This window comes from Sminthopsis crassicaudata, chromosome 6, assembly GCF_048593235.1.
Source record: "Sminthopsis crassicaudata isolate SCR6 chromosome 6, ASM4859323v1, whole genome shotgun sequence".
In the NCBI taxonomy this organism is placed as follows: Eukaryota; Metazoa; Chordata; class Mammalia; order Dasyuromorphia; family Dasyuridae; genus Sminthopsis; species Sminthopsis crassicaudata.
Genome location: NC_133622.1, coordinates 159,237,432 through 159,258,901, shown reverse-complemented (window position 1 = coordinate 159,258,901; position 21,470 = coordinate 159,237,432). Strand labels below are relative to the sequence as shown.

Genomic DNA, 21,470 nt, shown 5'->3' with positions numbered 1-21,470 from the left:
TTGCTAATTAGCAGAAATCTACAATAAGTCTATGCTCTAGGGTTTAGGCCAATCAGAAGTCATTCTGATTCTCCAACTTCAATTACATAAAATGATTAAGCTCAGCTCTCTCATTTGGCATAATTAACAGAGCAGCCATAATTCAACACTGGTGTGGGATTAAACCCTGTTGTTTTGAAAATAAGTGGCTCAGATTGCCTATGCCCAAATATTTTATTTCTTAAAACTCCGCATTTATGTTATAGGCAGAGATCTCCTTCTTGGGACAACATCCTATTCCAGTCACTTTTTCCCCCTCAGATGAAGTAAAAGATGAATTTGCCTTAGAGGGTTTAACACAATAAAAAGACAACTTTTTTATATCCTGGTTGGTAAAACTAAATTTGAGCAGCGGAATTTCTCTCTATGCAGAAAAATCATATGGATTTACCTATTATTTAGGTCAAATATGGGGGGGAAATTCAGTGCAGTTAAAAACACTCTCAATTTCTCAGCATCAGTGAAGAGGAGAGGTGTCAGGCCCTTTGGGTCACACCTTCGACCCCCAAACTCTCTAAAGTCCTGGGACTGAGTGGGGCACAGACTAAGCTTTTGTGTCTTTTTGCTGCACTTTCTGCCAGGAAGTCAGTTGGCTTAATAGTAAAGAACATGCTACCTTCCTCTTTTTTCTCTCGGTGGGACTAGTTTTGATCCAATCTTAGAGGAAAGCCAAGGCTAAACTACAGAATGAATAAGGGGATCAGATTGCTGGTTTTCTTTCCCTCCCTCCCATCCTGCCTCCCTCTTCTTTTCCCCTCACGTGACTCTGGAATCTTGGCCAAAGCTCTCTGAGTCCTGAGTCCATTTTCACACTAAGGGAGGAAAAAAAAAGGGGGGGGGGGAGGAAGAAAGGGAAAGAGGAGAAGGAGGAGGAAGGAGAGGGAGAGAATAGAAGGGAAGAGGGAAAAGGAAGAGAGAAGGAGGAGGGGAAGAAGAGGAGGGAGAAAGAGAGACTGTCTTCCAAAGTGGGAAATGTAGCTGGTTCGATATGTACACGTCTTTTTGGGCAGCGCGTTCCCAAGCGCGCTAGACTTCCTAGATGGCGCTCACTCTCTGGCTTTTGTAAATCTTCCCCCATGTGCATTTAAAATGATGGCTCCCGTACAGCCCCATATTCACTCAGGGTGGAGGTGGCAGAAGCTCGGCGCTGGTTTCTGTGCCGCACTGTCCTGGAGGAGCTGGGAGAGCGGGTCGCGCCGCCCCAGCCCTTCCACTGCACGTACAGCTGGGGCAAGACTGGGGTGCCAGCTTGGAGAGTGTGCGCGCGTGAGTGTGTGGGGAGCGCACGCACGCGCGCGTGGGAGGGGGCCCCCGGAGGGAGCCGGGAGCACCTCCCCCAGGTTCTCCAGGAACTGGGGAGCCGGTGGCGGCGGCCGGTTGTAGTTGGAGCCGGGAGCCGCCGCAGCTGCAGGAGAAAGTTTGCAGCCAGCCGGGGCGGCGTGGCCGTCTCCCCGCGCCCGGAGCTCGCCACTTCGCTCGCTCCCCAGCCTGCTTGGCTGCCGCGGGCTGCTGCCTTCGCGCAGCCTCCCCCTCGCCCTCCCTCGCTCGCTCGCTCGCTCTACGTAGTGCCCACGTAGGGTGTCAAGCGAAGTTTAAAAAGCTAGCCCGCAGGAGAGCGGCGCGGCGCAGCCGGGGGATCTCCATCGCCAGCGGGAGCGGAGCGGAGAAGGCAGGGCGACTCTCCCCCGCTGGAGATGAACCGCGGCTGAGGCTCAACTCCCGGCTCGCGGAGCTGCAGCGGGGCGCGGGATCGATGGCAGCCTCTCGTCCGCGACCCCGGCTCTAAGCGTCCCCGTGAGGCTGCGGACATACCGGCTCCCCGGAGCAGCTCGCTCGCCCGCACCCCGAAGGGCTCCGCGCCCCCCCGAGCTCTCTCTCCCTCCCTGCCGGGCGTCGGCACAGGCTCCGGCCGCCCCGCCATGGAGTACCTGCGAGTGTGGCTCGGCGTTTCGTTCGCCTTGGCGGAATTCACTCCCTCGCCTTCGGTGCGCACTGGAGGTGAGTGCGGGGGCTCCCCCGCTAAGCCTCCGCGAGTGAGTTGGGAGGGATGTGGAGTGTTTTTGGGGACGGGTGGAGGTGGGCCTGGAGGGAGCTCCCTCACACTAAAAACCTTTCCCCTGCTGCTTCTGCATTCTCATCACGCTCCCCGAAAAAAGCCCCGCGTGCATTTCGGACGGGTGGGGAGCTTGCTCAGGGCACCTTCCCTTCTCCCCTGAAGGGAGGCTTAATGATGGGGAGAGGGCTGGCGGTGGTGGGGGATGCTCTTGTGAAATAATCGCACCGGTGGCGAGAAGGGGATCCTCGAAACTGCACTCGTCTGAATGGAAGCTCCTTGAAGACCGGAGCCTTTTCACTTTTGTCGCGGTGCCTCTCACGCCTAGCCCTACACTTGGTACCTAGAAGGCGCCTAATACCCGCCTGTTAAATGCTCCTCGAGTTGTCAGAGGAGCGCTCCCGCAGATTCCACCTATTAAGTGGATACCTGGTTTCCCTTTCTCCTAGAGTTCAGGCGCGGGTCCAGAACAATTAGAAAAATCTTAAAAACTGCCCGAGGGCAGACTTGGCTCGACCCTCTGTTCCTGCAGCCGGGGTAGGAGGGAGTCGATTTAGATCCCCTTTCTCGGCTTGGGCTCGGGTGTCTGGCCGACGCGTCTGATTTCCAGCCTCGAGGCGGCGGTGCCCGAGGCTGTGCGGGTGAGGGAGAGCCCAACCAGCGCGGGGGGTAGTGCCCCGAGCTATCAAACTCCGTGCTGGAGAAATAAAGACCGAGCCGCGGTGGGGGGAGAGGGCGCGTAAGGAGAGCTGGTCGGTGGGGTGGTCGAGCTGGCAGAAACTTAGCCAAACCGGCTTCTCCGAGCTCAGGGAGTGCGTGCACTTGGGAAGAGGGGGATGGGAGCAGGCGGCTTTGCAAGCTGAATTCCTTAGCTCCCGGGCTTCCCATTCATTATTCATTCTGCTGCGGGCGGGCGGGGAATTCACCTGCTGGTGCCTCGGAGGGGGCTAACCGGGGCAGGTGGAGTCCGGGCCACCCCAGAGGCGGGGGCTTCAGCTTTTCTACAGGTGGTGCAAGCAAAGCCCCTTCGGCTCTCGAGGGTAACCCCCGGAGCTGAGCCGGGGTGGGGGAAAGGAGCAGTCACTTGTAGTAAGGTCACTGGGTCGGAGGCTGGAAGCTGCAGTCTTGGGAGAGGCCGGCTGGAGGGAGTAGGAAGTGGAGAAGGTCTGGGGGAGTCGGGGCGGAATTCTGGGACCTTTAGTTAAACAGAATGGCAAACATTTAATGCCCATGGAGAAGTAAGTGGACGTGTTATTCTAGTCTTACTCGGCCGCGAGTCCGTCTGCAAGCTTTTCTTTAAGTCATTCATTACCCAGCCCCAATCAATAACCAGGGCTCGGGCAGAACACTCATGTGAGTAAAGGGAGTTCCGGCTGGATGAGAAATGACCCCTTCTTTGGATCATAGGATTATAGATCTGTTGTTGTAGACTTCACGTGCCATTTAGTCCTAAGCAACCCCCCCCCCCCATTTTACAGATGCCCAACAGAAGTGAATTAAGCCCCTTTTCGACCATATAAAACATCAGTCATTAAACATTTATTATTTGCTAGGTCCTGGGGTGTATATAAAACTAATCTGCCCTCCTGGAGCTTTTACATTTTAACAAGGATTAAAAAATCCCCCAATACTTTGAAGGAAGAGAAATTACTCCGAGACCTGTTATTTTAGACACACCCACTTAGTCTAGAAAGTAATTTTCGTCGGGGTGCGTTGAAGGATCAGCATTTCACCAACCTGGATTCCTTTTCTTAGGGAACTCCTCAATTCCTTCCCCACCCCCCAACCCCAAGCTTAAATGACTCGTCTCTGGAATGCAAATCCTGCTTCTGTTCTGGAGAAGCCGCCTCCATTTTTACTGCCCTCGGGCCTTTACTTAGAGGCTTCCATTAGTTTCTTTAGGTTGCTTTTTTCCTGAAGAAATAGCTTTTCCGTGTTTAGAGGGAATGAAAGTGATTCACTTAAACATCTTGCTGTTGAGTTGGGGCATTTACTGTGACAAAGAAGGCTCTCTAAAGATGGAAATGCAATTACAAAAGATATTGGGAGCAAAGTGTAATTTTGGATTTTACTCATAATGACAACTTATCTTTAGAATCAAACGTAGGAATATCGCAACGTCTTTGAACATAGTCATTGGACTATTTCCCCCTTCCCCACCCCCACCATGCTCGAAAATATTCTCCCTCCTCATCTCAGCCTCCTGGTTTGTTTTTAGTCCCAGCAAAAATCGCATCTTCTATAGGAAGCCTTTCCCAATTCTCCTTAATTCTAGTACTAGGTCAGCTAGGTGGTACAAGTGAGTAGAGCACCAGCTCTGGGGTCAGGAGAACCTGAGTTCACATTCGACCCCAGACATTTACTGGCTGAGCAAATTCTTAATACTGGACGAGTCACTTAATCCCTTTTTCCTCCAAGGGGAAAAAAAGTTCTTGTGCATTCTGGGGATTATTGCCAATTTATTTTGTATATAACTTGTTAATATTTACTGTTTGCATGTTTTCCTCCCCTCATTAGATTGTGAGTTCCTTGAGGTAAGGGATTTTTTTTTTTTTTTTTTTTTTTTGCCTGTCTGTGCATCTTCAAAGCTTAATACAGAGCTTGGGAAATAATAGGTTTTTAATGAATGTTTACTGACAGTACTGGTGGGAACTTCCATAGACAAGTTCTCTAAACCTCATCTGTGTCCTCATCTGTAAAATGGGGCTAATCATATTGGTGCTAACTCTCTCAAGGCTGTTATGAGAAGTGAGTGCTTTTAAAACCTTTGAAGGTTTCTAGAAGGGCAAATGGTTGTTCTTAATTAACTGCAAAATGATGGGGTTGGACTAATTGATCTCCAAGGTGGTTTCCATATGTAAATCTTGTGTTTCTTACTATGATATGTCAGCTGTTTTTTTTTTTTTTTTTTCCCCTCCCTTTTTTCTTTTTTGGCACTCATAATAATAGCACTTACCTCCCAGGATGGTTGTGAGGTCAAATGAGGCACAATTGCCTGGCACATAATAAATGCTATATAAATGTTAGCTATTATTATTATTATTAGCAGAAATATAGGATCTGTTGTGCAAGTATTATTTTCTCCATTTTACAGATGAGGAAACTGAGGCTTAAAGAGAAATGACTTGCTTAAGAACATGGTAATAAATGGTAGAAACCCGTTTAAAGCCAAATCTTTAAAGTCTCTAAGTTTAGTGCTCTCTTTTTTGCAGCATTTAGGATCCTCTAAAACCTCTGCCTAACAAAAGTGTGTATATTTTGTGTACAGTCAATCTTTTCAGGTTTAATAGGTCTTTGGGATCTTCCAGAATTATATTTCTCTTTTATAAGCTTCTTTGGAAACCTACTCTACCTGGAAAGAAAATGAATGCTAGCAATGAATTCATCTGAGAAACATAGGATGATAGAATTATAAAGGTGTAAAGAGTTAAGAAATCAAGGTCACCCCTCCTGAAACAAGAAAACAGAGCGGGAACAAGGGGCAGCTAGCAGTGGATAGAGGACCAGCCCTAAAGTCAGGAATACCTGTGATTTCAGACACTTAGCACTTCCTAGCTGTGTAACCCTGGGCAAGTCACTTAACCCCAAATGCCTCAGGGAAAAAAAGAAAAAAAATAGAGTTGGAAGCTGGCGACCTTAACCTTCTCTCAAAGATCTCTAATGATGGGGAATCCCTATCTTTCAAAGCAGTCCATTTTGTGACACTGAGAAAGAAAGTCACTTCTTTTCACTGTAAAATGGGATTTAAAGTGGCACCTATTATTGGGAGATGCAAATAAGCTAGAATTGGTTGCTAGAATATTTTTCTTGTATTAAACTGAATTCTATCTCCCTGTAGCTTTCACTCATTGGTCCTTTGGATTTTTTTTTTTTTTTTTTTTTTTGTTTTTTGTTTCCTCAGACCAAGGAAGAAATCTAATTGCTTATAATATTGAGCAGAACCAATTAAATTCTTATCACTGCCCCTTACCTTCAAAATATTTTTCATATTTCCCATTGCCTGAACACAGTGATATCTAGAGTTTGAAGTCCAAATCTTAGGATACTTAAACTCACTCAGTCTGTCCTTTAACAGATGATATAAATTTCCATATCATTCTATCATTTTCTTTGAAAAAACTAGCAACTAAATTCCTAATCTCATTGCCCCTTGCCCTCCTTAGCCCCACAAGAACAAGGTTAAGAATAAGAATATAAAGGACATGTATACATATATTGTATTTAACTTATACTTTAACATATTTAACATGGTCAACCTTCCATCTCGGGGAAGGGGTGGGGGGAAGGAGGGGAAAAATTGGAACAAAATGTTTTGCAATTGTCAATGCTGAAAAATTACCCATGCATGTATCTTTTATATAAAAAGCTATAAAAAAGAATAAGAATATAATAATGTCAAAAATTAAAGACAGAAGTAAAAACTTCCTCCAGTCTTACAAATAGCCCTGTGGGCTACTTGAAAATGGAGAATGCCATATTTATACTTTATCATGATACTCTACCGTATTCTATTACATTAAGCTTAATTGCAGCATAAAAATTACACTAATCCTATCGCATTGTAATTTATAGGTAATTGCAACTTTCTCATTCTGAATTATATCTTCATTTTAAAGAAAAAAGTGCATTTCTAAAAGCAAATACTTAGTCAATGTTCTTTACATTACTCTAGATTGCTAAACTAATTTAGTACTAGGATGTGAACAGTTAATGATATCTCACAAGTAGGATTCCACTAGTAAACCTGATTTGCTTCTATAACACTAAAACTTCAATCCTAGACATTTTACTGAGAAATATCTTATTCTCTTGCCTTAAAACAAAAGGAAGGAAAGCTGGTTATTTGTAGATTCCTGAAATCCTTAGGATAAGTAGCAATTCTTAAATCATGATTTGAGGATTCTTTGAGGTCTTTTTAAAGGAGGCCATGAGGTTTTCATTACAATATTAAGATATTTAAATTTCCAATATGATAAATGTTGATAGATAAAACCAACACAAACAAAAGTTCTTTATGGGGGGAGGTTTTTAATAATTTTTAAGAGACCAAAAACTTTGATAATTGCTTTTAAGTAGGCTGGGCCAGTTGGGATCAAAGAGATAGAATTAGGTGAAGAGTCAGTGTTGTATCTTCCTCATGAGACCATTCCTCTTGGGACTTTTGATATGCCATTGAGAAGCAGCTTGAGCTAGTGGAAAAAAGGTCAGATTTGGAGTCAAAGTCTGAATTTAGATCTTGCTTCTATGTTCTGTACTGGACTTGACTAAGGTCAGTACACTGGTATTTTAGTTTTGATATTCTAGTTCATTCAACAGAAACAGAAGAAGATTTACTGAGTTATAGCAGGAGAATACTCAATCAGGATTAGTAGCAAAGCCGTCTCTGAGTTGCTTAAGCTGAAAGAATTTTCCTTGTTTGAATTGTTCATCATGGTCCACCAGCCAAGTATCAAAACATGCCTGGAGTTGCTCATGGCTATTTTGTACTCAAGTGACCAAGAAGCGTTGTCAATGTTTGAGTCTTCAATCCCCAGAGCAATCAAGTCTTGAGGATGATTTCAGCACTTTTTAAGAAAGGAAAAGAGATTAGAATATTGCTGTCACCACATTTTATTAATTCCCAAGTCATCTTGGAAGTCACCTCTCTGATCTCAGAGTTTCTTCTAGCTCTGAATTTCTGGTGCTATGAACTTTTGTTTTTTAATTTCATGTTTTTGTTTTGTTTTGTTTTGTTTTTTTAAAGCTTAAATGAAGACTCATACACAACTGCTCTGAAGAATGTAGTTAGCTATTCAGGTTACTTTTTGTTAGTTGATGAATGGAGTTGCTAGGAGTGAGAGGGAGATTACTTCTGTATTGGTTGTCTCATAGATTGCTATTAGGATGGAGCCTTCCATTCATAAATATGGATGTTCCTCTGAAGGAAAACTTTGGGGAGGAAAACTTGTCAAAAGCATGTGCAGCAAGTCTCAGAGAAGCAACTTCATTAGCTGGTGAGAATGCTGCTTTTTGCAAAGTATATACAAAATGGAAGGTTACTTCTTGAGGTCACTTGAATTTTCTGCCATTACTGTCTTTAAAAAGCTCTCTATTTGCATCTCCCTTTGTCCTTTTCTTTTGATGAAGTTTCATTTTTCATTTTGCTCTGCAAAATTTTTTAAAAAATTTATTCTATTTTTAATGTATGGAATAAAACAAGACTTTCCATAGCATAGTATAATAAAAAAGATGATTGCTCATGAAACTGCAAATCTCTTATGTACAATTTGCTTTTCCTTTTAAATATATAATAAAGTTATCATGAAAATTTCATTTTTCTCCCATTTTTTCCCCTCACCTTGCCCTAAAGATAGTTACCATTAGACACAAATATGTATTTAAATATATGTATATATGTATGTGTGTGTACTTATATATGTATATATATATACATATGTATATATATGTACAGTCTGTAATAACTCTTCCCTTTTATCCTCAAGGTTATACAAAGGTAGAAAGGCCTAATTTCAGAAAGAGACCACATTCCTTACATTGGTGGAGGAGTGTAATCAAGAAAATGAGTACAGGGGATAAGAGAATAAAGGGCATCTTAGAGAGGGAAAGAAATCTCCATCCTCCCTGTTTTGTTCACAAAGAAACAGGCCCAGTGAGTTTGAGTCTTGCTCAAAATCACACAAGGAAGAAATAGCAAACCCAGCTCAAAATTTGACTCCAAATAAAGTGATTTTTTTCCCCCCTTAATATGCTGTAGTCTTAATGCAGTCTCTCCTCTGATTAGCTAGTTCCTCCCAAAACCTCACTTTAAGAAAGACATTCAAGTCATCCATACCTTCTTTTCTCTCCTGACTTTCTGGACTTTTTCTTCAATAACCCCTGTTGAGTATCTTTTCTACCATCCCTCTTTGCCTCCCTTCAGATTCCTTTTTTTTTTCCTTTGAGGTGGGGGCAATTGGAATTAAGTAACTTGCTTAGGTCACACAGTTACTAAATAAGTATTTTAGGAGGATTTGAATTTAGGACCTTTTGACTCTATGACTACTACACTATCCACTGCACCATCCAACTACCTCCTAAACTTCCTTTTACTAACTGTGTGACCTAAGCAAGTTACTTAATTCCAATTAGTAGCTTTGCTACTAATCCTTTCCTCCATTAGAATGAAAGCTTTTTGAAGCAGGCACTCCTTTTCTGTTTGTATTTATATCTTCAGGGCTCAGCACTTAATAGTTGCTTGTTGCTGCAACAAAAATCAATGAATGAAAAAATGATGCCAGATCTGATGCTCTAACCCCTAAATGTCCTGGGTTCTGAATATTGCATTTTACTCTCAAAAAAAAAAAAAAAGTATGCCTTAAACCCACAGCCAGTTTATACAAATTGAGTTTATAGAATAACAATGCTTCAAATTCTCTTCCTCCTCCATTTCTGATGTAACCATCAACATTGGACTGAACAGGATTGCTACAGCTTTGAATGACTATTGGAATATTAATACATTGTCTTAAATATACTGAGGAATACTTAAAGTAGCACAAAATGGGACAGAAATAGCAAGTCTAAAAGTAGGAGCAGTCCATTGGTTGTAGGAATGGGGTGGAGAAGCAGCATGGCTAGCATCCTCTTGGTCTATTTTCTGTAAGAGAAAAAGTAAAATGGGAAATAAATGGGGCAAATGAAGTCTCCATGTTGATATCACCAACTCTATTCCATCATTTCAGATGGTTCTTGGAGCATGTCCATGGTTTTTTATGGCTCTCCATTGTCACTGGGAAACTGCAGTGATTGTACAGAACCCACAATGGCAAAGGTGTGGAAGGTCCAGTTGGGATGCTGTTCTGTTCCAACCACCATCATTCTCTCCACATCTACTGATGTTAAATCTTCTTATCCTTTATATCTCCTTTTTGGCTTCTAAAAACAGGTCCTTCCCAAGGTCAGAGTTATAGGTACTCTGATTAGTTAGTTTTTACTTTAAGTCTGAAAATCCCTTAAGAGTTTATGAAAATACTGGGGAAAGTCTCCTTTCTCTTTCCATGAGCCTTTTGGTTGAGCACAAACTTTAGGTTAATAAGGTAGAAACTATGGGAGAATTACTCTTTTCTGCCTTCTGCCCTGAATTTTGACTTGAATCTTGATAAATGTTTTATGTGATTTAGGTTATATACTGAAAGACTTATCAAGGGAGAAGAAATTAGGTTATAGACATCAGCAAGCATTTATCAAGTATGTACTATGGAGTTCTGCCTCCAACAACCATCATTTTCTCCATATCTACCAATGTTAAATTTTATACTTCCCATCTCCTTGGCTTCTAAATATAGGTGCTTCCCAAGGTCAAGGTTAAAGGTACTCTGATTAGTTATTTTTACAGTACTGGGAACTAAGAATAAAAGGATAAAAGTAGAACAATTCATACCATCAAAGAGCTCACATTCTATTGTAGGGAGAGGAAGGGGAATGAAACAGATGTATATAAGATGAATAAATATTATGTGTTTATCTTCTCATTTATCTCTCCAAGGAGGATAAAGCCAGTGATAGTTAATCACTCATTCACTCAATAAGCATTTGATTCATTGCCTCTTATGTGTCAGCACTGTGCTAAGTGTAAGTTATTGAAAGAAGGGGGGGGGTCCATTCAACAATGGAGTGGGGAATGGAATAAATTATGATAGACTTCCTGTAGGAGGGGGTATGAGCTGAGCATTGAAAGAGGCTAGATGGAAATGAACAAATTCATTCCATACATGGATAGTCTCTGCAAAGACACTGAGATAGGTGTTGCTGTTTTCCTTCCAGGGAATAGCAAGTTGGCCTTTTTCTTTGGAATGTAGACTGTATGAAGTAATGTAAAATGTATGAACTTGGAGTGGTAGATTGGAACCATATAGTGGACGGCTTTAAATCCAAACACAGGATTTTATATTTTATATTAAGGATTATTACTAGGGTGTAACGTGCACTCCTGGCAGTTACTATTACCAGTCTGTCCAAGGCCCAACAGAGTACCTTTGACCACTGACCTTTGCAGTGTCAACTCTACCCTGCTCGCCTCCTCTGAGGCCTTCAAAGGTCTCTGGCCATGATTTCTTGAATCTATAATTTAATAACCGGTAGCACGCTCAAGAACAGCCACGTGTAAAACTTAAAAGCCTTTATTATACCTACTCACATAATAGCCTGACTTGTTGCCCTGACTTGTTAGCTCCCTAGTGAACACCTGGTCTGAAGACCCACGTGTTCACTACCAAACTCCTTACCTCTTGGCTATCCATCAGCTTGGCTCAGTTACCCCAGGCTAGGGAGCCAGGTTAAAGAGAGTGCCTGCTGTCTGCAGTGGGCTTATAAAGGGCCTGTGAGGTCACACACACAGCCAACCAGCAAGAGAGCTGTCACCCATTACGAAGCTATCTCAATATGGACAGGATCCCACCCACAGGGCAGTCCTATATCCACAGAGAATACTTCTGGGCCACTCAAATCTCCTGTTGCGCTGTGCCCGCCCATTTAAAGGGCCCTTACAATTCCCTTTTCTTGTTTTGCGGGAACCGCATCCTTACACTAGGGAGCCATTGGAAATTCTGGAGCAGGAGAATGAAATAGTCAAATTTGTGCTTTAGAAGTATTAGTATAGTGGCTCTGTGAAGATTGGATTGGAGAGGAACCAATTAGGAAGCTAGTGCACATGTGCTTGGACACAAATGATTGTTTCTTTTGAAAATGGTTACGCTGTTTTACATATACAAGAGATACCTTTCTCTTCTAACTTTATTTATCCAGAGGTAAAATCTGCTCTGGTATGAGTTGATTATACATAGTGAATTTCTTTTTGTGTTAGGGAGAGTGTTTGACAAAATCTCAGAGAATACACTAGGTTTCTGTAGTCAGGAGCTTTAGGTTTGCATCCCAGCAGCTCTGTCTTCTATTGTCTTGGAGGGTTTCAGACAAGTTATTCAGTGAGTCTAGATTTCTTTACCTGCAGAATCCCCTTCCTAATTGGCTTGTGTGCTCTGACCTACTCAGTTTATGAGCTGAGTCCATTTGCCCTTCCTTAGGCAATCTGATAGCATCTTGCTCCTAGGAATTACCTTATTGATACCAGACCAATTGCAGATACCCAATTGACAGAGCCCACTTGCAACTCAGAACTCTCGCTCTCAAGAGATGGGCCAGACTTAGCCTCTCTAGGACCTTGGATTTGGGGCATAATCCTATGCCCACTTGGGATGTCTTTGTTTAATTGTTTTCCTTTGTCACAAGGGAGAACTCATTCTGAGGAGTGAGTGAGAAATGACAAAAGACACCAGCAAAATGCATTTAAAATATTTATTGTGTGAAGCTCTTTAGTAGACACTGTGGGGGAATATCAAGGAGTAAATAACAATGAAGAAGATGATAATAATAATAATTAAGTCAGTATTTAATGGAGCTTTGAGGTTTGCTAAATGTCTTACAAATATCATTTCTTTTATTCTCAAAATCATCCTTGGTGTTCTTATTCTCCCCATTTTATGGATAAGGCAACTGAGGCAAAGAAAAATGAAATGACTTACACAGTGTGCCACACAACTCCTATCTGAGATAGGATTTGAGATTAAATCTTTTTGACTCCATTACTCCATCCATTGTGCCACTTTATAGTCATATTTGATACAGTCCCTGCTCTTAAGTTGCTTATTTTATACTTGCAGAGATAAGACATGCATGGGGAATATAGAAATGATATGAGATACTGCAAGAAATGGTGAGTAATCACCAATGGATTGTTGAATTTAGAGGAGAATGCCAGTGGCCTGTTACTGGGGAATAGAGGTGGGAGATCATACTTAAATTGGAAGAAGGGAAGACCATTCTAGGCTGTGGGAATGGCCTTACTGAGGTTCAAGGGAAAGGTTCAAGGATATATTTAGTGGATGGAGAGTCTATTAAATTTCTGGTTTTCAGAGTAGCGTTCTTGTGTACAAGTAATGAGACATGAGGCTGGCAAGGTAGGCTGGGAGCCAGTCTTGGCAGCTTTTCTGAATTAATACAGAGGAAATTTTATAGTGTATTTATGGCATGCCATTATAAATGAACTTGTTGAAAAATGTGAAAAATGAATTTTAATGGCAATTTTGTAGGGGTCAAGATATATGGAAGTAGAAGATAGTAAGAAGGTATGGCTCCAGAGGAAAGAGCTTACTATCAAATCCATTAATTCTCTGTATTCTGTTGCTGATGCAGTATCTGTTGCTATGTAATGCACATCTTTTAATTCTTTGTTTTGTTTTTATCCAACAGGTGCTTGTGTCTTCCAGGGCTCGTTGTTCTTGGTAGGTCATTTTTAATATACTTGGTCTGTTTATTTTGTGAGTAAAATAATTTCTGAAGGCTAGTCGGTGAAACAGTTGACCTTCTTAATATGCATATTTTCATCTGCTGTTTGAATATTATCTGCTATCCCGACACATTCATACTCATTTCCCTAGGGAATACAATCCACTGGAAATGAAATTCTCTGCCCTTTTTTTCCTTGCATTCTAAAGTGGCCATGTTGCATTCTTTCAGTCACATAGAGGAAATAAAATCCTCATATTAATGTCAGATTCAAATTAGGGTACAATTTGTTCACCCTCCAGTTGCATTGGTATTTCCCCATTCATTCTCATTCTAGTGCCTTCCCAGTCTCTCTTAATTCTAGTGCCTTCTGTCTAGTTATTATCCCCTACTTGTCCCTATTTGTTTGGATATATTTGTTTGCTTGTTTACCCATTAGATTGTGAGTTCCTCAAAAGTAGGGACTGTCTTCCCCCCTGCCCCCCCCCCCTTTTTTTTTTTTTTTTTGGTATCCTTAGCACTTTGCGCAGTGATTAGTATATGGGATATGCTTAACGGTGGTGGTTATTGGTTTGTTCTGAAAGAATACCAAAATGACATTACTGTGTTACAGACAAGTTAGGATGTCCCACTGTGGCTGATCAGACCAATATGAGTTGGAATGCTCTGCCACAGATTGGACACAAATAGTTCCATGAACATCAGGGCGGATTCTCTAACTTTATGCATCTTGTGTTTCTTCTGAACCAATTCAATTCAGCTTTGCTGAATTGAGCACAGCACTTTCTCTGATGAGAGCATGTCATACTGAGTGGTCTTGTTTTTTTATTTTCTTTTTTCTTTCTTTCTTTATTTTATTTTTTATTAATTTTTATAATTATAACATTTTCTTTGACAGTACATATGCATAAGTAATTTTTTTTAACAACATTATCCCTTGTGCTCCCTTCTGTTCCAAATTTTTCCCCTCCTTCCCTCCACCCCCCCCTCAATGGCAGGCATTCCCATACATATTAAATATCTTATAGTATATCCTAGGTACAATATATATGTGCAGAACCAAATTTTGTTGTTGTTGTAGCAAAGGAAGGATTGTATTCGGAAGGTAAAAATAATCTGGGAATCAAAACAAAACAAAACAAAAAAAAAACAATGCTCACAGTTTATACTCATTTCCCAGTGTTCCTTTTCTGGATGTAGTTGATTGTGTCCATCATTGCTCAATTGGAATTGAATTAGTTCTTCTGAGTGGTTTTGTGTCAGTGGTAGTTAGAACACTGGCCCTGAAGTAAGGAAAGCTTGAGTTCAAAACCAGCTTCTGGCAAGTCAATTAACTCTGATTGCCTTAAAATTAAAATATATATATTTGCCTTTAGGAGATGCTTAATAGATAGTTGTTGACTGACTGATCCTTTTTGAAATGGAACATTGAAATTATCAAGATTTAGAGGATTTTAGGGACTATATCAAAAAGTTTTGTGGTGGTTCAGTTGTTTTTCAGTTATGTCCAACTCTTTGTGACTCTATTTGGCTTTTTGTTTTGTTTTGTTTTGGTTTTTTGCAAAGAAATTAAAGTGATTTTTCATTTTACAGATGAGGATACTGAGATTAAATTAAACAGGAAGTGTCTGAGGCCATGTTAGAACTCATGAAGATGAGTCTTTCTGATTCCAGATTTGCTATTAATAGTCCTAAAGTCTTGCCTACAAATATTAACATTATACTTTGGAAACTTTGCTATCTAGGTAGTTTTTCATAGAGAGTCTAGTACTATAATGATTTGGATCAAATAATAATATAAAATAAAAGCTATCATTCACATGGCACTTTAAATATAACCTCATTCAATCCTCACAGTCCTGTGAGGTAGGTGCTATATTTATTCCCACTTTATAGAAGAGCAAATTGAGGCTGAGAGAGCTTCTGACTTGTCCAGGATCACAAAGTAACTAAGGAAAAATTTGGGTTCACATCTTCTGGGAAATCTGGTGCATTTGTTGCTTAATAATATACTAGACTGAATTAAGTGTGAATAATAATAAATCACGTTGTGGGTCACTTACTTTTATCTTCTGAAACTCTGTAATAAAGTTAATCTGAGATACTAAGTAAAATATTAGTCATTTCAATTGTTACTGTTGATTTTTAAAATATTACATTTTAGATCATCTTTGGTGTTGGAACTTTGGGTTTAACATTTGATATTTAACATCTAAGAGCCTAGAAAAAACTAGCAATATACTTGGAGTTAAATTTTACACAATGTAATAATTTCTCTGGGGATGGAGAGTATAAATGAATGAAAGAAAAGCATTTATTAAAGATTTAATATGCTAAGATTGTGCTAATTGATGTGGATATGAGTAGAAAAATTTGTCTTCTTTTAACTATTTTAGAAAGAAGGAAACTGAGTCTCAGAAATAAAGAAAATTGCTTTAAGTCATATAGTTTGTTTTTTAGCATTAGAATGAAAGTTTTTTGGCCTGTATTTTATGTTTTATTTTTGTATGTTTGAATATGGGAGTTACTGTTTTTTTCTGGGTGTTGCCTTTACATAAAACAAAGGAACCATGCCATTAAGATTTGATTCAGCAGAAGTTAATAAGGGGCTTGGGAAGGGAGTCATTTCCCCCCATTTTGGCTTCTCTTCAAATTTTCTCTGAAACTTAATCTGTGTTGGGAATAGACAGCTTATTTTTAAGACTAATTTGAAGGACCACCTTCAATTCAAGTCAGCAGACATGTATCATGTGTTTATTATGTACAAAACATCTTGAGTCAAGATTCTGTCTCTCAAACCTTCCCTAGAGCAGGGGAGGTGATTAAATGTTGTTTTTCAAAGGACTCTGTCTGGGATGAAGGCTACGTGCTAAGGGGAAAGTGATGAGGTTATTTGGCATATCAACAAAGCAAGTGATCAAGCCTAGTAGGCGTTGTGTCTAGATAAACTTGAAAAGGAGATTTTCCAAGGATAATAAATCCCACAGAAGGGCAACTGTATATTATCCAAAACAACTTAGGAAGAAGAGAGGAAATGCTATATTCTTTTTGGTCTTGTGGAAAGAGAAATAGGAACTCGTATCAAAACACTGATCATTCCACAGGATTCATGATGAAACCCACTTCCATTGCTGCCCCATTGTTGCCAAGCCACCCATGATGAAACATTGTCTCTTCATAGAGACAATGGACTCAGATTTTTAGATTGAGAAATTTTTCTGGATATGGCTAATGTGAGAATTTGTTTTGCTTCATTCTTATGTTTATAATAGGAGTTTGGTTTTCTTGATTTCAGTTATGGGAGGGGAACTGTGGGAGACCTTTTGAAAAAAAGATTTAAGAAAAAAGGTCAATCCTTGCTATTACAAATAAGGACCTCGGTTTCCTAGGGTCAAAATGTTAGCAATCTAGAGAGTTCTGCCTATTTGCATGATAATTTAATGCATAATTATTAAGTTTTATATTTACATAGACATATTTGATTTTTAAAAAATATTCCCCCCCTACTTACATAGAAAAACACTTTTCAACATTTGTTGAAATTGTCCTCAGTGAGAAGGCAAGCAATTTAATATAGGTTATACATATATAGTCACGCAAAATGACATTTCTATATTAATCGCATAGACATTATTTTTAAGATAGTCAAGCTTTGTTGGTGAGAAAGGGAAGGGAAGAAACATTTATTACATTACATGACCATTTCATGGTCTCATTTTATCATAGGGATGCAGTAAAGGACTCCTTCATTTAAAGGAGATATCATTGAAAACAGGTTGGAAAACTTGAGAATGAGTTGGTGGATTTTTCCAAGTCCTCAGAATTTTAAACCAATTAATAAACTTAATTGGATCTGAGATACAACTGATCTGGGTCCTTTGTATAATAATTCATCAATTAGGTAGATAGTTCTCAATCAACTACTATGTGCTAGGCACCAAAGGAACTAAAAAAAAAAAAAATCCTTTTCCTAAAGGACTTAAGTTTCTATTGAAAGAACACAATATGAAAATTAAATACAAGTTAATTTCAGGTATGAGAAAAATCCTGAATGAAGCTCCACAAGGTGGGAGATGTGATATTCTGTACCAGGAAATAGTAATTACGACTGTGTAGCTCAGATGTGGGAAAGGGAGTAATGTCTATATATCTTACATATTTTTTCTTCATGTTATCTATTAAATTTGCCCCACATGGCCCACTTACTCAAGTGGTTGAAGTGTTTCTTGGTTTTATTTGACTGGCTAAATATTGAGGTATAAGGAGTAGAGGAGATATTTAATGGTGTCTTTTGTTCTCTCCATGCAACCAATCTCATTTTTATTTTGCTTTTATTTCCTTGATGGCTTCCTTTATATTGCTTTTTTTTTTTGTGATTCCTCGAGTGTTATAGTATATTCATATTGCTGTTTTCCATTGCCCTTTTGGGTAATCCTTAATTCCACCATTTCCTAGACTGTTGAATTCCATGATGAATAACCATATAGTGATACTAATGAATGAGACCTCCCATTTTTTCATTCAATGAATATCACACTCTGAACAATGAGATTTTTTTTCCTATGTGGGTGGTTACACCAAGTTGGTTAGTGTGAGGACAACCTTTTTATGAATCAAAGAAAAATTCAAAATTGTCCTCAGTCCTACTCTTTCCTTTGCTTCTCTAGAGAAGATGACAATGTCAGAGAATGTTGAGAATCACAGAAAATTCTCACTAAGTTATCATGATTTTTCTTTTCTAAAGGCAATACGCATGGTTGTTGTGTATAAGGAAGACTTCTTCAGGCCTAGATAAGACTGACTGAATGTAGTTCCTTTTTTTCTGCCCTCTTTGCCCTACTCACTCTGCCTCAGGAGTAGCTCTTAAAGGGATCTTAGCCTGGCACATTTTTTGGCAACATGTAGATCCAGATGGAGAGAGGTAGGCACTGTGTACCTCAGGTGGTTTGGCTTGCCCATGTATTTCATACATCCTACATGAGTCATATGCTCTAGTCTCCTATTGGGTACCCAGATTTTGAAATAATTTGGAAAAGAAGAGAAAGGCAAAAGATTTTGTGTCTTCTTTTGCAAATAATGAGTTTGAATTTTAATGAGTTTTTATTCTTGTCCATTTTTCAGTGTTAGAAGCAGATGTTTCAAGCTACCTAATAAATTTCTTATCTTTTTGTTGTGGAATTAGAAGATGCTTCCCAGGCAGCAAGCTGTATTAATTACGCTGTGCTTTTCATGAACATGAATGTTAGTTTTCTTCTCAAGCTGTGCACTAGCCTTTTTTTAGTCTGTTAACATTTCTGCCAGGTTCAGTTTCCCTAGAAAATAGTCCTCTACCTTAATGTCCTGTGGTTTTTCCTCTCTTTTGAAGGCATTTACTTATGTGAATGTTTACCATGTTTTATTTACTTTTTAAATTTACTTTTAAATTTTATTTACTTTTAAACATACATTTAGTATCTCAGATATTATTTGTTGTTGATAATAATTTAATTATAAGCCCAACAAGGAAATGTTTTAGAGTCATAGGAGATAGTTTTTGAGCTGGAATGAATCTTAGCAATTATTTGGTCCAAAGATTCTCTCTTATCTTTCTTGTGTCATGAATCTCTTCTGGCAGTCTGGTGATGTCCATGGACCCTTCGTTAGGATAATGTTTTTAAATGCATGCAACTAAATACATAGACTTACAAAGGAAAGTAAAGGTTAATGAAAATAAAGATTTTTTTCCCCTCCATTCAAGTTCATAGACTCCCTGAAATTTATCCAGTCTCCTTTAAAACTAAGGCTTAGATTATATGCTTAATACTGCACAGGTGGAACCAGTATTCCCATCTACGTTCTCAGTTCCCAAATCAATGCTTTCCCCATTCCCCACGCTGCCTAGTTTTAAGAATTTTAATGAGAACTACCTAAAGAAGGTCTCCCTTGTACATGGAACGGATTTGAAAATTTCATGAGTGGCATTTTGATTCAGAGAGAGTGCTGAACTAGGACTGAAAATGTGGTAATTGCTTTTTGGACAGATATTAAATTGACATGCAAACCATTCATGCATGTGTGCATGTGATCCTTAGCAAATTTATCCAAAATAGGAATAAGGATTTTGGTATTCTGGCTAAATTCATATTTTTAGCAATCGCTTCTCAGAATCTCTGAAATTCTATTGTAGCATCCATGGGAAGACCTATGGCCCCTGTATAATAATGAAAAGGAAGAGGAGAAATGGGATGTGTGTGGGAGGGAAGCTTACATGCACAATGAGTAATAGTTCACTGATGATAGCAAGCAGAAATACTAGATTTAAGAGTGACCTGCACATTCTTTCTTGACAGAGCCCAAGACTTTTCATTTATGAAATTAATGTTATACCTTTGTTCCACAAAGATATTGATTGGATTGGGGTGAGAGTAATCTACTTGTGAGGAAGAACTTGCATTCTTGAATTGGTTTTGTAAGCTTGAAAGAATTGTTTAGACTGTTCTCATTAGTGCTTTATAGTAAAATGAAGAATTGGATTGTAGTATCTAGTGGAAGAGCTCTATCTATAGGATGGAGTGGAGTATGAGGTGTAGGGGAGAGAGAGAGAGAGGGAGGGAGGGAAGGAAGGAGGAAGAGAGGGCAAAAGAAAAAGAGAGAGATTGAGAGACAGAGGGGAGAGAGAGGGAAAGAGAGAGAAGTAGAGAGAGAATGTGTGTGTATGTGTATATGTGTGAGTGTGTGTGTGTGTGTGTGTGTGTGTGTGTGTGTGTGTGTGTGAGAGAGAGAGAGAGAGAGAGAGAGAGAGAGAGAGAGAGAGAGAGAGAGAAGAAGAAGAAGAAGAAGAAGAAGAAGAAGAAGAAGAAGAAGAAGAAGAAGAAGAAGAAGAAGAAGAAGAAGAAGAAGAAGAAGAAGAAGAAGAAGAAGAAGAAGAAGAAGAAGAAGAAGAAGAAGAAGAAGAAGAAGAAGAAGAAGAAGAAGAAGAAGAAGAAGAAGAAGAAGAAGAAGAAGAAGAAGAAGAAGAAGAAGAAGGAGGAGGAAATGTGTTAGGTTCTTACTGGGTGCTAAGTCTTTACTTAACAATTCTCTAGCTCAGGGTTCACAGTTTTAGTTCACACCTTTAGAAAGGAGCAAGTTCATTGGTCAGTAAGGAGTTCCCACAAGCCCATTCTCTGGGAGGATAAAATGAGGAACATTGAGTCTGAGGAGTCAGTTCTGGATTGGGTCAAGGAGAAGACGTCCCGTGGATTCTCAAGTCCAGCAATCGCACACTTTTTTGGAGGGGAAGAAGAGGATTTGAGATTCTACCTTCGCTCTGGCTGGAGACTACAGAAGCCTCCCAAGAAACTTGCTCAAAGAGGAAAAGATTATACAGAAAAGAAACCTTCTCCCAGAGAAGGATTATAATTGAGAGATAATCGGAACATTACATTATGGCGCCCACAATGTGGGGCAAAGACTTTTGCTTATCCTGATTAGGACTGATTCTGAGCCCTTCAAAGGGGGCTAGCCTGGACCTTGACAGAAAGGAGAGAGAGAGAGAGAGAGAAGGAAAGGAGAGAAAGAAGGAAAGAAGAGAGAGAAGGAAGGGAGAGAGAGACAAATGCAGAGAACAGGGAGGGAGACAGAGAGAGGGAAAAGAAGAGAGAAACAGAAGAGAGAGATAAACATACACACATACATACACAGACAGAGACAGACAGACAGACAGATAGCTGAAGATGGAAATATCAAACCATTCCAGTATCCCTGCCAAGATAACCCCAAATAGAGCCGAGGAAATTCTGACATAACTGAAAAATGATTTAATAGCAAAAAGAGAGAAGATCTCAGAGAACATCTAGTCTATCTACAGCATAGCTCTTGCGTGAAGACATCCATTATTTCCCAAGGAAATCCATTGCTTTTTGGATGGCTCTCATGATTAGGACACTTCTGACATCAAATCTTACTCTTCCAATCTATGATGTTTATTCATCATTTCTAGTTTAGCTTTCTGATGCCAAGGAGAGATTGTAATCTACTCTTTCTACAACTCTTCAAATCCTTCAAGATAATCATATTCCCCTGAATTTTCTTTTTCAGG

The 21,470-nt window shown here is 39.9% G+C and overlaps 1 protein-coding gene across 1 annotated transcript in view; it reads left to right on the top strand.

Annotated features, from left to right (window-relative positions):
* The first annotated feature begins 1,927 nt into the window (after positions 1-1,927).
* Positions 1,928-21,470, top strand: part of FRAS1 (Fraser extracellular matrix complex subunit 1) — a 488,324-nt gene continuing 468,781 nt past the window's right edge. Inside the window, exons 1-2 of the mRNA XM_074276760.1 lie at positions 1,928-2,037; positions 13,376-13,407. Coding sequence (XP_074132861.1) covers positions 1,959-2,037; positions 13,376-13,407 — 111 coding nt within the window. The 5' untranslated portion in view covers positions 1,928-1,958. The remainder of the gene's footprint in view (positions 2,038-13,375; positions 13,408-21,470) is intronic.